At 38.5% G+C, this 13,288-nt stretch overlaps 2 protein-coding genes across 2 annotated transcripts; both read left to right on the top strand.

Moving 5' to 3' along the window:
* Nucleotides 1-2,443: 2,443 nt before the first annotated feature.
* Nucleotides 2,444-4,485, top strand: calhm6 (calcium homeostasis modulator family member 6). The gene is made up of 2 exons (XM_084384616.1): nt 2,444-3,025; nt 3,750-4,485. Exons 1-2 carry the CDS (start codon nt 2,486-2,488, stop codon nt 4,176-4,178), a joined length of 969 nt encoding a protein of 322 aa, XP_084240742.1. The 5' UTR covers nt 2,444-2,485; the 3' UTR covers nt 4,179-4,485.
* A 758-nt stretch (nt 4,486-5,243) lies between these two features.
* On the top strand, nt 5,244-8,025 carry LOC311275527 (calcium homeostasis modulator protein 5-like). The gene is made up of 2 exons (XM_084384617.1): nt 5,244-5,936; nt 7,081-8,025. The coding sequence occupies exons 1-2, from the start codon at nt 5,379-5,381 to the stop codon at nt 7,468-7,470; spliced, it is 948 nt and encodes a 315-aa protein (XP_084240743.1). The 5' UTR covers nt 5,244-5,378; the 3' UTR covers nt 7,471-8,025.
* The last annotated feature ends 5,263 nt before the right edge of the window (nt 8,026-13,288 follow it).

Genomic DNA, 13,288 nt, shown 5'->3' with positions numbered 1-13,288 from the left:
ATTTCCACCACACTGCCCTCTGTGGTGGAAATGACAGCATGTGGTGGAAACATGCTGTACCTTCAAGGGTGTTTTTAAAAAGTACATTTTTTTAAGTTAAATAAGAGTATTTTGCATGCATGAAATGCTGAGTATTAATTCAAAGCTGATCAGTGAAGCTATCTTCCATTTTTTCACAAAAAACTACAGAAATGTCATTTCCACCACACTGCCCTCTGTGGTGGAAATGACAGCATGTGGTGGAAATGACATTTATGATTACAAAGTACAATTGATAAGGATTGCAAGAGTAGATTGACTTTGTGAATTGAGTTTACTGAGTGTGATGAGTTTAAGAGTTTTTCAAATAAATATTTCTCTAAATATTACTGTTTCTCTACATTCACGTTAATTCATTGTCATTTCCACCACCACCCTGTCATTTCCATCACCACACACATTTTTTAAAAACATTTAAAAAGTTCTCATCACACATTAAAAATGTATCCACAATTTACGAGATCATGCTCTACTTAATATAAAAATTCAAGTTATTTATTTTCTAATAAGCTCTTGCCCAAACCAATATTAAATTTCAGAGTGTGACAGGTGTACAGTTCACCATTTGGTCCTTAGGGCAGTTAATTTATCTCATTGACAAATGTATAATTATTGTACATTGTGGAAAAACTGATAAAACTAGTTACAAAAATGATCTTAGACTATTCTTGAGTGGCGTAAGTTATTCTGTTTTTAAATAACAGCTGTATGTAGAGATGTGGTGGAAATGACATTTGTTCATTGCAGGTCGGAAAAAATTAAAAATATTTACAATTTCTCTTGTAATCTAAGTTTGTCTTACAAACCTTAAAACTAGACAAATTATTTAAACTTATGAGACTGTGTTATGTGACTTTTGAACAAGTTTTTTTTATTCAACTTCACAAGCCTAAAAGTGCCCCTAGTTGAAGAAACGCCCAGTAGGCCTATGTGGCCTAACCCCCCTTAATTTTTATGATTAAGGAAAAATATTTAATTGCGTAAAAATTGAGAGTAGAATATTTTTGAGCAAGGCATAATATATATTTAGGCCAAGGCTAGGCCTGTAGCCTATAAAAATGCCCATTATGTCGTTTAAAGATTTTATTTATTTACATGACTTTTCCAGATCAAAAAATCACAAATTAATTAAAATGTAAATAACTTAAATAATAAGTCATGTTGAGGCCCCATTGGAAGTTTGGTGTAGCCCCCTGGAGGAGAACCACTGGTTTAGATTTAGCACTGGTTGTGCTTGAATGCAGATTGCCTTCACACGTCACTAAAGGCATTACATGTTTTGCCGTTTACAATGCCTTTAACTGGTGTGTAAAAATAACACTATAGGCTAAATTATGTTGTTGTTGTTTTATTATTATTATTTCCATTTCTCATAAAGTAGGGGAAAGCGGGGCACAAAGTAACGCTTTTTGACTTTCTCAGTTTGTGTAAATCTACTTATGGTTCAGAGTATTTATTTTTTCCCACATTAATTTCCCACATGTCTACTACAATTTTGTGTTTTTGTTTTATTAATACAGTATGTACTTTTTTCTTGATATACCCCGAAAGAATGGAAGTGAAATGTGACAACATGCCCCATAGGTGGGGTACATTGTAACATGTCGAGGGGCATATTGTAACATGACCATATGACAGCTTAAAATGTTATCTGATCTAATAAAAAAAATATACAAAACAAACTAAAATATTTTCTAAATAAAATACAATTAAAAAACTTTTTCATATAAAATAATGGCAATTTTTAATAATTAAATATAAACTCATTTTTGAGTTTGGACTATGAACACATGAAAACACAGCTACAACATAGTTCAAAACAAATAAATAATTAGTCATTTCTGAACATTGACTCTCAGTCTTTATTCACCTTTTTCTCACGGTTTCTCAATAAAATTAATAAAAGTATAGAATAGAATAGCATATTTCTAATAGGGGCACATTGTAACGCAGTGTTACAACATGCCCCCGCCTGCACAACTGGGATTTAAACCCTGCTAGTGTCTTCTGCTAGTTAGCGAAGCATTAAATAACTATCTCAACTGTTAAATAACATCTTGGAGATTAAAATAATATCAGATTTGTCTTATTTTAAATAAACACAAAAAAATAGAGATGAAAAATTAACTTAAGTAAGAAATTTACTTTTGCTATGGTTTAATAAATGTCTATGGATATCTTCCAAAAAAAAAATAATTTCTATATAGTGTTGATATGGCAACTAGTAAATACACAAAGTTTCGTCATCCAAGTGCTGAAGTATTTAAAACAAGCGCGTTACAACCAGCCCCGCGTTAGGTTGTGCCCCCCGCTCCCCTAATTCTCCCACTACAGCTGAAAAGCAGACATTAGGCTACACGTTAAAAAAAAAAACCCTCAGCAGTCTCATAACGGAACTAACAGTTTCATTTCATGAACAAAGAGCTTACGGCCGTCAGCTGCAGGCATGGATAAGTTAAAACCTTTGCTTAGCTTCACTCAGAAACAGCAGACCAATTTAGGATTCGGATTAATTGCTCTTATAACTGCGGGTGGCGAGCACGTCTTCTCGGTCTTTGCTTTTAAGTGTCCTTGCAATGATTGGAATTTCATTTATGGAAACGTCTGCCTACTCGTACCCGCAGTTGCACTGCTCATCCTTAGTTATATGTTGAGCAATAAAACATGGAAACTGTTCACAGGTCTGTGCCTTAGGAAATCGAAACTATGTCGTTTTAATTACGCATTTGGCTTTTTGTGCGTTTTTCTTCAAATCACCATGACTGCAATGGTCGCACCTCTCAGCTGGATCGCAGTTGCTCTGCTCAAAGGCGTGTATTTCGAGTGCTCAATGACTGGCGCCAACATTACACTCTTTAGAAGCCACCTTTGCAACGAAAAGTATCCCCACTGTAGGACGGAGCTGGAGAAATTCCCTTGTGATGGAACCGCAATTCCACAAATTGAGAGAGCGGCTGTTCTGTCCATTATACGCGCGGAGTCGCAGGTGAGCAGGCGGTAGGAATTTTGGTATCATTGTCCAAGAAAATCAAATCTGTTTAAATTAAATCAGGTCAAAATAGCGTAGATATCAAATAAAACTCAGAAAAATGTATTCTGTCTTGAGTATTGCTTGATTGCAAATTTTCACTTTCAGAGGTTTCGACTTCTGAAAGCAAATTTTCATGAGTGGTGCCTAAATATTTTTGTTGTTGTTGTTGTTTTGTTAACTACATGGTTATGGGTTAGATTTAGGGATAGGTTCAGGGATAGGTTCACTGTAAGTAAATAAATAAATAAAATAAAAATAGAAAAGTCTGCCTTACATTTTTAGTTACAACTTGGATGTTTAAGTCATTTTAACTTGAAAAAATGAGTTGAATCTTTTATAACTTATATACAAAGTTGAAAATTGCTTAACTTATTTTGATGAGTTAAAGCAATGTAAAAACATATGTTATCATAACTTGCTACTCATATTTGTTTATGATGTATATAAACCAGTTATTGTAATTGCTAATAAGTATATGAACATGTGGAACAGGACTGTAAAATAAAGTGCTATAGCAATTTTTCTAGGTAGCCTGTAAAGGGTTATTTTTAGCAGTTCACTATCTTGTCATTTGCGTTCATAAGGTCCTAATCTTAAAATGATTTTTAGTGTCTGTGCTTCAACACATCTGATGTTAGTTACCTACCTCTCTGGGCTAATATCTGGACCATACTTCTAGGTTCTTGGATGGATCCTGATAGCTACTGTCATGATGTTCACCTTTCTGCTCACATGCATGGCCAGATGCTATTCTCCAATCAGTTACATGCAGCTGAGGTTTTGGAGGATGTACACTCAGAAGGAGAGTGAGTTTTTGGACAGCTATACATCTCAGCATGCCGAAAAACTAGCTAGGAGAAACATAACAAGTTTCTTTGAGTTAACCAAACCCATTCCTATGAAGAGTCCTCCCAGACAGGCCTGGCAGAAGATCTCCTCCTTCTACAAGTTCCGGAGCATGGACGAATACTACAGCATCCTGCACAAATATGTGTGCACTTGTGAGGACCTTGAGAATCCAGCAGTGAGGGCTTCAATGAAGTCTGAAAATGAATTTGCAAACCCAGCAGCACTTGCATTTGTGGACGAGGGCAAACTGGTCCTGTAGACGTGCATGCTGTTTATTTGACAGCTCATGCCATATTGGGTAAATACTGCCGTAAAGATGAATTGCATCGCTTCATTTTCTGTGCCTTTTACAGTGTCAATTCATTGTTCTTTTAAGTCTTTTTTTTATTGTCTTTCAATATCATTTTTCATATGAATATTAAAAAACTGTTTATGCACTGTAAAAAAATGTATAATCTTGACATAAACATCCAAGTTGATTGTACTTAAAAATGTAATGCAACCTTTTTTTACAGTATGGCAAATAAAAAGTATTTTTATAATTTTATAAATAAATAAAAGTTTTCAGATTTTTCTAATCTTTTTCAACAAAGATGTTTTTTTGTTAGAAAATGAACAACATCCATATTTATTTGAACAGCTGTGCCCTGACCTTTTTTAAGGGACTACAAAGTAGTTGCATTATAATGTTCGATTTTTGGTGTCATTTCAACTTATTTCATGCGCATGATGATTAGTGATCTCATATTTCAACAGGCAGCACTTTGAGGCTTTTTTCGTGAAGTAATCATGTACAATTTGACAATCACACTGCTAAAAGCACACTTAAAAAAAAAAATCAATATTCATTAAGCTCTATGCGGTTAGCGTTAAAGCGGAGACTTCATGTGAAAAGTGCAGTGCATAACACTGGGGCACAACAAGAGCAGAACAGAAACTGTCTCCTCACACCCAGAACAACTTGCTTCCCTTTTTTACTAATGTAAAGCATTATGTTGCAGTACACCTCTTTATTTGATCTAATCTTCAGTTTTAAAGATGTCGGGTAATTTCCTGCCTCTAGATTTCCACATTCCATCCTCCAGATTCCAGAATTCCAATAATAATAAGCTCATTGTCAGTTCCACAGATCAGTTTTATACCTCTCTAATCCAAAATGCAGCGTTGGGGTTTTGTTTGTTTGACTGATGTTGCATGATGGGTAAATGTGCCTATACACATCTGTAGCCGGTTTTGACTTCCACCAGAACCTGATGAGCTGGTTTTTGTCACAGTCCTTTACTGATAGGGGAGGAGGATGGACAGGGGAGGGATTTGATGAGCTGTGGTGAATGCCAGACAGAAAAGGAGAAGAGAAAGGAGGGTGTGGAAAACAAATTCAAATAGAGAAAGAAAAGGGAGCGCCATAGCAGAATCCATCTCTCTCAGTTTACCAACTCATTTGGAGTGTTAACCAGCTATGTCTGTTCCAGCTATGGATTCTTTTAAGACTGTCCTGAAGTTCCTCACGAATCAGAAGAGCACTATTGGCTACAGCTTCATGGCTATTTTGACAATAGGTAGTGAAAGAATCTTCTCCATGGTGTCTTTCCAGTGTCCGTGCAACCAAGGACAGAATTTTGCCTATGGATTAGCTTTCCTGCTGGGCCCTGCAGTCGTCTTGTTGACGATTGGTCTCTTTGTCAGTGCACGTCTTTGGCGGTTATATACTGGATGTTGTCTCAACCCTACCAAACTTTGCCCCAGGGGTAACATTATGGGATGCTTGTCAGTGTTTGTGAAAGTGCTAACTGGAGCCTTCATTGCTCCTATTATGTGGCTTACTGTAGCACTGTTAAATGGAACTTTTTATGAGTGTGCTGTCAGTGGCCTGGATGAAAATATGGTGGTGAAAATTTTCTGCCAAAACAAGACACCTACATGCCGGGAAGAGTTGCCCCGAGTTCCCTGCGGCAAGTCCCAGTTGCCTTCAAATGAAAATATGGAACTGCTGTTGATGCTGCGAGCCCAGTCACAGGTGAGCACAGCCTGTTACACTCTTAAAAATAAAGGTTCTCCGTTCTTTATTAGCATTTATGGTTACATGAACCTTTAACATCCATTCCACGAAAGGCCAGTGTATTGCAGTGTTCGTCTTATGGCTAAGCTATTTGTTTTGCTCAGTGTAGTGGACTATTTTTTCTTAAAGTCCCCCAGTCAATAATTTTATCCCTTAAAACTCATCTTTCATCACCAAAATTACATATTTAAACCTTTTTTCCTTTCCTTTAAAAATTATTCCTGCCTTAAAATAGCTTGAATGTAACTCCACACCCTTGCCTCATTTAGTATAAGCGGTTCAATGTATATGCAAATTAGCCCCGCCTCCACTCACTCGCCCCAGCTCAGAGATCCACTCGTTGATGATCACACGTTGACCAGGGGTGCGTTTCCCGAAAGCATCGTTGGCCAACTATGGTCGCAAGTTCCGTCGTTACCAATAGAGTTCAATGGACATTGCGATGAACTTGCGACCATAGTTGGCCAACGATGCTTTCGGGAAACGCACCCCTGACTGGTTACAAGGTAGTTTGTGACGTCAAAAACAGCAGCGATTTCAAACTGTGATCTTTGGTTCACTGCAGTTTTTAAGGAGAAAATACTCAGCAATGGTGTTGACTTATGAATTTGCACATTGTTTTCTTTAAGAGCATATTAAAAACACCACATAGATATAGACAACATTAAAAGCTTGATTTTCACCACAGGGGGGCTTTAAGGAAAGCTTTAGAGATATGGTCACAATAACTGTCTTTTGCAAATTTTCACCGACGAAATGCTGTCATTTCTAATCCACGAATTGAGAATTTCAGGTGGGAGCGAAAGATTTCCGCAGATTTAGTAACAGGTTTAAGTTGGTCATGTGGATTCACCACAGTTTGTAACTGATTTGTATGTGACTTCTGTGTGCACCATGCTTTATGCTTTGCTACAATATTGACAAATACTATTTATATTTTTTGCCTGGAAATTTTGGGTAGCCTAATGTGACCGCATCTTAACATTTTAGAATTATCACAACTTAGTAATATTTCATATCAAGTTTACCAAAGAGCTGTGTAATAATTATGACAAAAACTTAAATATTTTATAACATTCAACTGATTGATTTATGTTCGCAGATGCTCGGCTGGTCCATCATTATCATATCAGCAATAGTAGCGCTGATCGGGACTTGCTTTAAGAACTGTCGCTCTCAAGTAAGCTACCTTCAATCAAATTTCCAGAGAATCTACATGGAGAAGGAAAATGAAAAGTTTCAGACTTTTGCGGAAGACTATGCCACCAAACTAGCAGAGAGAAACCTCAAGAGTTTCTTTGACAACGAATGCCCTGAGGAATTTCACTTTCCAAATCACAAGGCCTGGGAGGCAGTCTCTACTGTATACACCTTTAAAAAAAGCGAACAGTACTACAGCACACTGCAGAGATACGTGGAGCGCACAGATCGAGACTTCAGCCCTGAGAAGCGTCCTGTTCTAGAGGGGGAAGATGGCATAGAGATGGCTTAGAAGCACAAAGCTGCATGGACTGATAACTGAATAGCCAAGAATATGACCTTGAAGACGAAAAACCACTATGAATCTAAGCAGAATTAGATTTTGGTTTGGTAGCAACAACCTGTAAAGTAACTGGATGTTTTGTTTTGTCCACTTAGGAGGTGGTCCTGGCGCAATTCAGACAAAATATTTATGTAGCATTTTATACTTCAGTGAACAAACACAGGTCTCAGACCCTAAAAATTCAGACAGATTTGAGTGTCTGTGTTTTCAATAACAACATCCAATTTGCATATTGTTTGAATGTTGCATTTCAGGTTTTACAAAGTCAAGGAAAGGAAAAACACACTTATTCTAAGGTCATTTGTCATTTAGGCTCTCTGTGAATCAAGAGCTCTTATAAAGCAGTGTATACCTCTTGTATATGTAGTATTGGTATGTAATTATCCAGTTGAACAATATTGATTAAAATGTACAATATGATCACATTGTACTTTGTACTTTGCTTTGTACATTGTACTTTTCTATCACATTGCCACCCAACATAATATACAACATGTAAACCACACTGCTTATTTCCTCTGCATGTTTTAAGTTTTGACAAACAGGAAAACCACATTTAGAGTCCCCGACACACATTTCTGCCGTCATTTTGACCCACATATCTGAATAGGGACCCTTTGATCAAAACAAGTTTCTATTAGCATAGCTTTTCAAAAAGCATAAACAGTAGCCTACCAGTTACTATAGAATATCAAAATTATTACACATGGTAAAATGCTGGTTTCTGGCATGTTTGTGGTGTTTATTTCCTGTTGTGAAAGTGAAGCACATACTCAGGTTGTTGGTCAGTGGACTGCAAGTCAAAACATAACAATAATAATAACAACAATATATGTTATTCATTGTATGCGAAAAGTTAAAAATACTGATTAGAAGTAACAAAACATAGTCTTGTCCTGTCTCTCTTCACTATCAAATATGGCACACACAAAAAAAAGGACTTTGAAATTAACAATAAAAAGTTTAACTAACAAAACCTGGGGCCTGTACCATGATGGTAAGTTGAACAAACTCAGGGTTACAGGATTAGTTTTGAGTTGACAAAACCAAACCAATCCAACCAGGCTTTGTAGGTAGCCTACCATGCTGATCATCAACTTTCTCTGTCAACTCAGGCTTTGATCCTGAGTTTAGAAGTTTAGGTGTGACATCAGTAGCTAACAACCAATCACATGCTGAGAAAGAGTGAAACTGAGATTAATTTTTCGCGAGAGAAGTAGCGCGATTCACTACAGAATAGGCTTGTTTGAGATGCGCTTTGCCTCGCCTGAAATGTAGTCGAGAGTAGGCGGCTGCAGTGAGGGGAGGAGTAAAAAAAGCGCAGGCAAGCCGGACAGTTCTCTCTTCTCGCAGTGGATCTGACACCTGCGAGATCGAAGGCGGATGTTGCGGGATTCACGAGATTCACGCTCGTGCACAGTGTTGGTAATAAACTGAATAGGCTTGTTTGAGATGCGCCTTGCCTCGCCTGAAATGTATGCGAGAGTAGGCGGCTGCAGTGAGAGGAGGAGTGAAAAAAGCGCAGGCAAGCCGGACAGTTCTCTCTTCTCGTAGTGGATCTGACACCTGCGAGATCATAGATGAATAACGCGGGATTTACCGGATTCACGCACGTGCACAGTGTTGCTAATAAACTGGATGGAATTGTAAAGTTCTGTAGCTTTTAGCCTATATGAAAATAAATATAATGAAAAAGACACCCAAAGTAGCCTACTTATTTAATTCCATTCCAAATAGCCTACATGTTTATCAGTCTCTTTTTTTTTAATACAGACATGTGTTGTTTTTTTCTTTCTTTTTTTTTTAAATAAAAATTACATTGCATAACCCATAGAGATCGCACTGAGATAGTTTGGGAATATTACCACATAACGTATAGCTACACATAAAACATGATATCAGAGTTTTAAAATCAAACATTTTAAAAGAGAACAATACATCACGGTTGTTTAAACCAATGAACATCAAGCTGTGTCGTCAGCAAGTCGTTTCCCATCATGCTTTTGATCAGCGCAGTCAGTGGAGAGCAACTGCGCTCGACTGCAGAATCCGACAGGTGCGCCTTGCGCTCGCGAGAGATTTTTGACATACGTCAGCATGACATCAGAGCAAGGCGGACCGCACTCGGACACATTTCTAACCGGCATGCATCTCGCACTGATCACCGGTGATCGATTCTGCGCAGATTTTGCTCATCTCAAACAAGCCTATTTCTAACCGGCATGCATCTCGCGCTGATCACCGGTGATCGGTTCTGCGCAGATTTTGCTCATCTCAAACAAGCCTTATTTTTTACATACGATACGTCAGCATGACATCAGAGCAAGTCGGACCGCACTCGGACATTTCTAACCGGCATGCATCTCGCGGTGATCATCGGTGATCGGTTCTGCGCAGATTTTGCTCATCTCGAACAAGCCTAATATTACGAGATTGAAAAATATAAAGAATTTAAACAAATGTACACAGCAAGAAGAAAATAGCTGTCTAGTCTTGCTATATCAGTGCAAGTAAAAGTTGTGAAGTTAGTTTATACATTTGATAAGGTAGAGAAAATTTAACATTTAAGCTCACATGTAGGCCTAGTCATTTTATAGCTACTCCAGTCTTCAGTGTCACATGATCCTTCAGAAATCATTCTAATATGATGATTTGATGCTCAAGAAACATTAATGATTATTATCAATGTTGAAAACAGTTATTTACATTTTTATTTCATGATGCTATGATGAATAGAAAGTTCAAAAGAACAGCATTTATCTGAAATCTAAAGCTTTTGTAACATTAAACACTCAAAAGTTTGGGGTCAGTAAGAATTTTTATTTTATTTTTGGGGGGAAATAAATAAAATAAATCAATACTTTTATTCATCAAGGATGAGTAAAACTGATCAAAAGTTACAGTAAAGACATTTATAATGTTAGAAAATATTCTATTTGAAATAAATGCTGTTCTTTTGAACTTTCTATTCATCAAAGAATTTTGAAAAAAATGTCTACACAACTGTTGTTTCTGAATGTTTCTTGAGCATCAAATCATCGTGATGCTGAAAATTCAGCTTTGATCACAGGAATAAATTACAGTTTAAAATATATTAAAATAGAAAACAGTCATTTTAAATTGTCATAATATTTCACAATATTACTGTTTTTTTTATTGTTTTTTATCAGATAAATGCAGGCTTGGTGAGCAGAAGATACTTTTTTTAAAAACATTAAAAAAAATCTATGACCCCAAACTTTTGAACGGTAGTGTATATATATATATAATCTGGCATATACAGTGAGGAAAATAAGTATTTGAACACCCTGCTATTTTGCAGGTTTTCCCATTCGGAAATCATGGAGGGGCCTGTAATTGTCATCGTAGGTGCATGTCCACTGTGAGAGACATAATCCAAAAAAAAAAATCCAGAAATCACAATGTATGATTTTTTTACTATTTATTTGTATGATACAGCTGCAAATAAGTATTTGAACACCTGAGAAAATCAATGTTAATATTTGGTACAGTATCCTTTGTTTGCAATTTCAGAGGTCAAACGTTTCCTGTAGTTTTTCACCAGGTTTGCACACACTGCAGGAGGGATTTTGGCCCACTCCTCCACACAGATCTTCTCTAGATCAGTCAGGTTTCTGGGCTGTCGCTGAGAAACACGGAGTTTGAGCTCCCTCCAAAGATTCTCTATTGGGTTTAGGTCTGGAGACTGGCTAGGCCACGCCAGAACCTTGATAGATATGCTTCTTACAGAACCACTCCGTGGTTATCCTGGCTGTGTGCTTCGGGTCGTTGTCATGTTGGAAGACCCAGCCTCGACCCATCTTCAATGCTCTAACTGAGGGAAGGAGGTTGTTCTCCAAAATCTTGCAATACATGGCCCCGGTCATCCTCTCCTTAATATAGTGCAGTCGGCAGTCGCCCTGTCCCGTGTGCAGAAAAACACCCCCAAAGCATGATGCTACCACCCCCATGCTTCACAGTAGGGATGGTGTTCTTGGGATGGTACTCATCATTCTTCTTCCTCCAAACACGTTTAGTGGAATTATGACCAAAAAAATCTATTTTGGTCTCATCTGACCACATGACTTTCTCCCATGACTCCTCTGGATCATCCAAATGGTCATTGGCAAACTTAAGACGGGCCTTGACATGTGCTGGTTTAAGCAGGGGAACCTTCCGTGCCATGCATGATTTCAAACCATGACGTCTTAGTGTATTACCAACAGTAACCTTGGAAACGTTGGTCCCAGCTCTTTTCAGGTCATTGACAAGCTCCTCCCGTGTAGTTCTGGGCTGATTTCTCACCTTTATTAGGATCATTGAGACCCCACGAGGTGAGATCTTGCATGGAGCCCCAGTCCGAGGGAGATTGACAGTCAATATATGATTTTTTAACTATTTATTTGTATGATACAGCTGCAAATAAGTATTTGAACACCTGTCTATCATCTAGAATTCTGACCCTCAAAGACCTGTTAGTCTGCCTTTAAAATGTCCACCTCCACTCTATTTATTATCCTAAATTAGATGAACCTGTTTGAGGTCGTTAGCTGCATAAAGACACCTGTCCACCCCATACAATCAGTGAGAATCCAACTACTAACATGGCCAAGACCAAAGAGCTGTCCAAAGACATTATAGACAAAATTGTACACCTCCACAAGGCTGGAAAGGGGTACGGGGAAATTGCCAAGCAGCTTGGTGAAAAAGGTCCACTGTTGGAGCAATCATTAGAAAATGGAAGAAGCTAAACATGACTGTCAATCTCCCTCGGACTGGGGCTCCATGCAAGATCTCACCTCGTGGGGTCTCAATGATCCTAAGAAAGGTGAGAAATCAGCCCAGAACTACACGGGAGGAGCTAGTCAATGACCTGAAAAGAGCTGGGACCACCGTTTCCAAGGTTACTGTTGGTAATACACTAAGACGTCATGGTTTGAAATCATGCATGGCACGGAAGGTTCCCCTGCTTAAACCAGCACATGTCAAGGCCTGTCTTAAGTTTGCCAATGACCATTTGGATGATCCAGAGGAGTCATGGGAGAAAGTCATGTGGTCAGATGAGACCAAAATAGAACTTTTTGGTCATAATTCCACTAAACGTGTTTGGAGGAAGAAGAATGATGAGTACCATCCCAAGAACACCATCCCTACTGTGAAGCATGGGGGTGGTAGCATCATGCTTTGGGGGTGTTTTTCTGCACATGGGACCGGGCGACTGCACTGTATTAAGGAGAGGATGACCGGGGCCATGTATTGCGAGATTTTGGAGAACAACCTCCTTCCCTCAGTTAGAGCATTGAAGATGGGTCGAGGCTGGGTCTTCCAACATGACAATGACCCGAAGCACACAGCCAGGATAACCAAGGAGTGGCTCTGTAAGAAGCATATCAAGGTTCTGGCGTGGCCTAGCCAGTCTCTAGCCTGACTACGTCAGACTTCCTACTTCCGCTAATTTCATTTCGCTCCTGTAGTCAGTCTGAGATAGCAGCCTATCTTTCAGTTTTCCACTGGCCTTCAGACGGCCGGCCAATCAACGAACAGAGGGCGGGCTGAGAGCCATGACGTAGACTCTGATTGTACCGTGGTGGATGCGTAGATTTACTTCACATAATCTGCAAAAGTCGTTCACAGCCATGTTCACTCCGGTATTTCGCTCGTTGGTTTAGTTTTTGCGAAACCTGACTGAGAAGATCTGTGTGGAGGAGTGGGCCTAAATCCCTCCTGCAGTGTGTGCAAACCTGGTGAAAAACTACAGGAAACGTTT

The sequence above is a fragment of the Rutilus rutilus genome (genome assembly GCF_951802725.1).
Source record: "Rutilus rutilus genome assembly, chromosome: 17".
Taxonomy (NCBI): domain Eukaryota; kingdom Metazoa; phylum Chordata; class Actinopteri; order Cypriniformes; family Leuciscidae; genus Rutilus; species Rutilus rutilus.
The sequence above is the reverse complement of the archived record's forward strand: the minus strand, read 5'-3'. Positions and strand labels throughout refer to the sequence as shown.

Coding starts and splice junctions, on each gene's coding strand:
- calhm6 (XM_084384616.1), top strand. CDS start 2,486: ATGGATAAGTTAAAACCTTTGCTTAGCTTCACTCAGAAACAGCAGACC. Junction 3,026..3,749: donor TTATACGCGCGGAGTCGCAG/GTGAGCAGGCGG, acceptor CCATACTTCTAG/GTTCTTGGATGGATCCTGAT.
- LOC311275527 (XM_084384617.1), top strand. CDS start 5,379: ATGTCTGTTCCAGCTATGGATTCTTTTAAGACTGTCCTGAAGTTCCTC. Junction 5,937..7,080: donor TGCTGCGAGCCCAGTCACAG/GTGAGCACAGCC, acceptor TTATGTTCGCAG/ATGCTCGGCTGGTCCATCAT.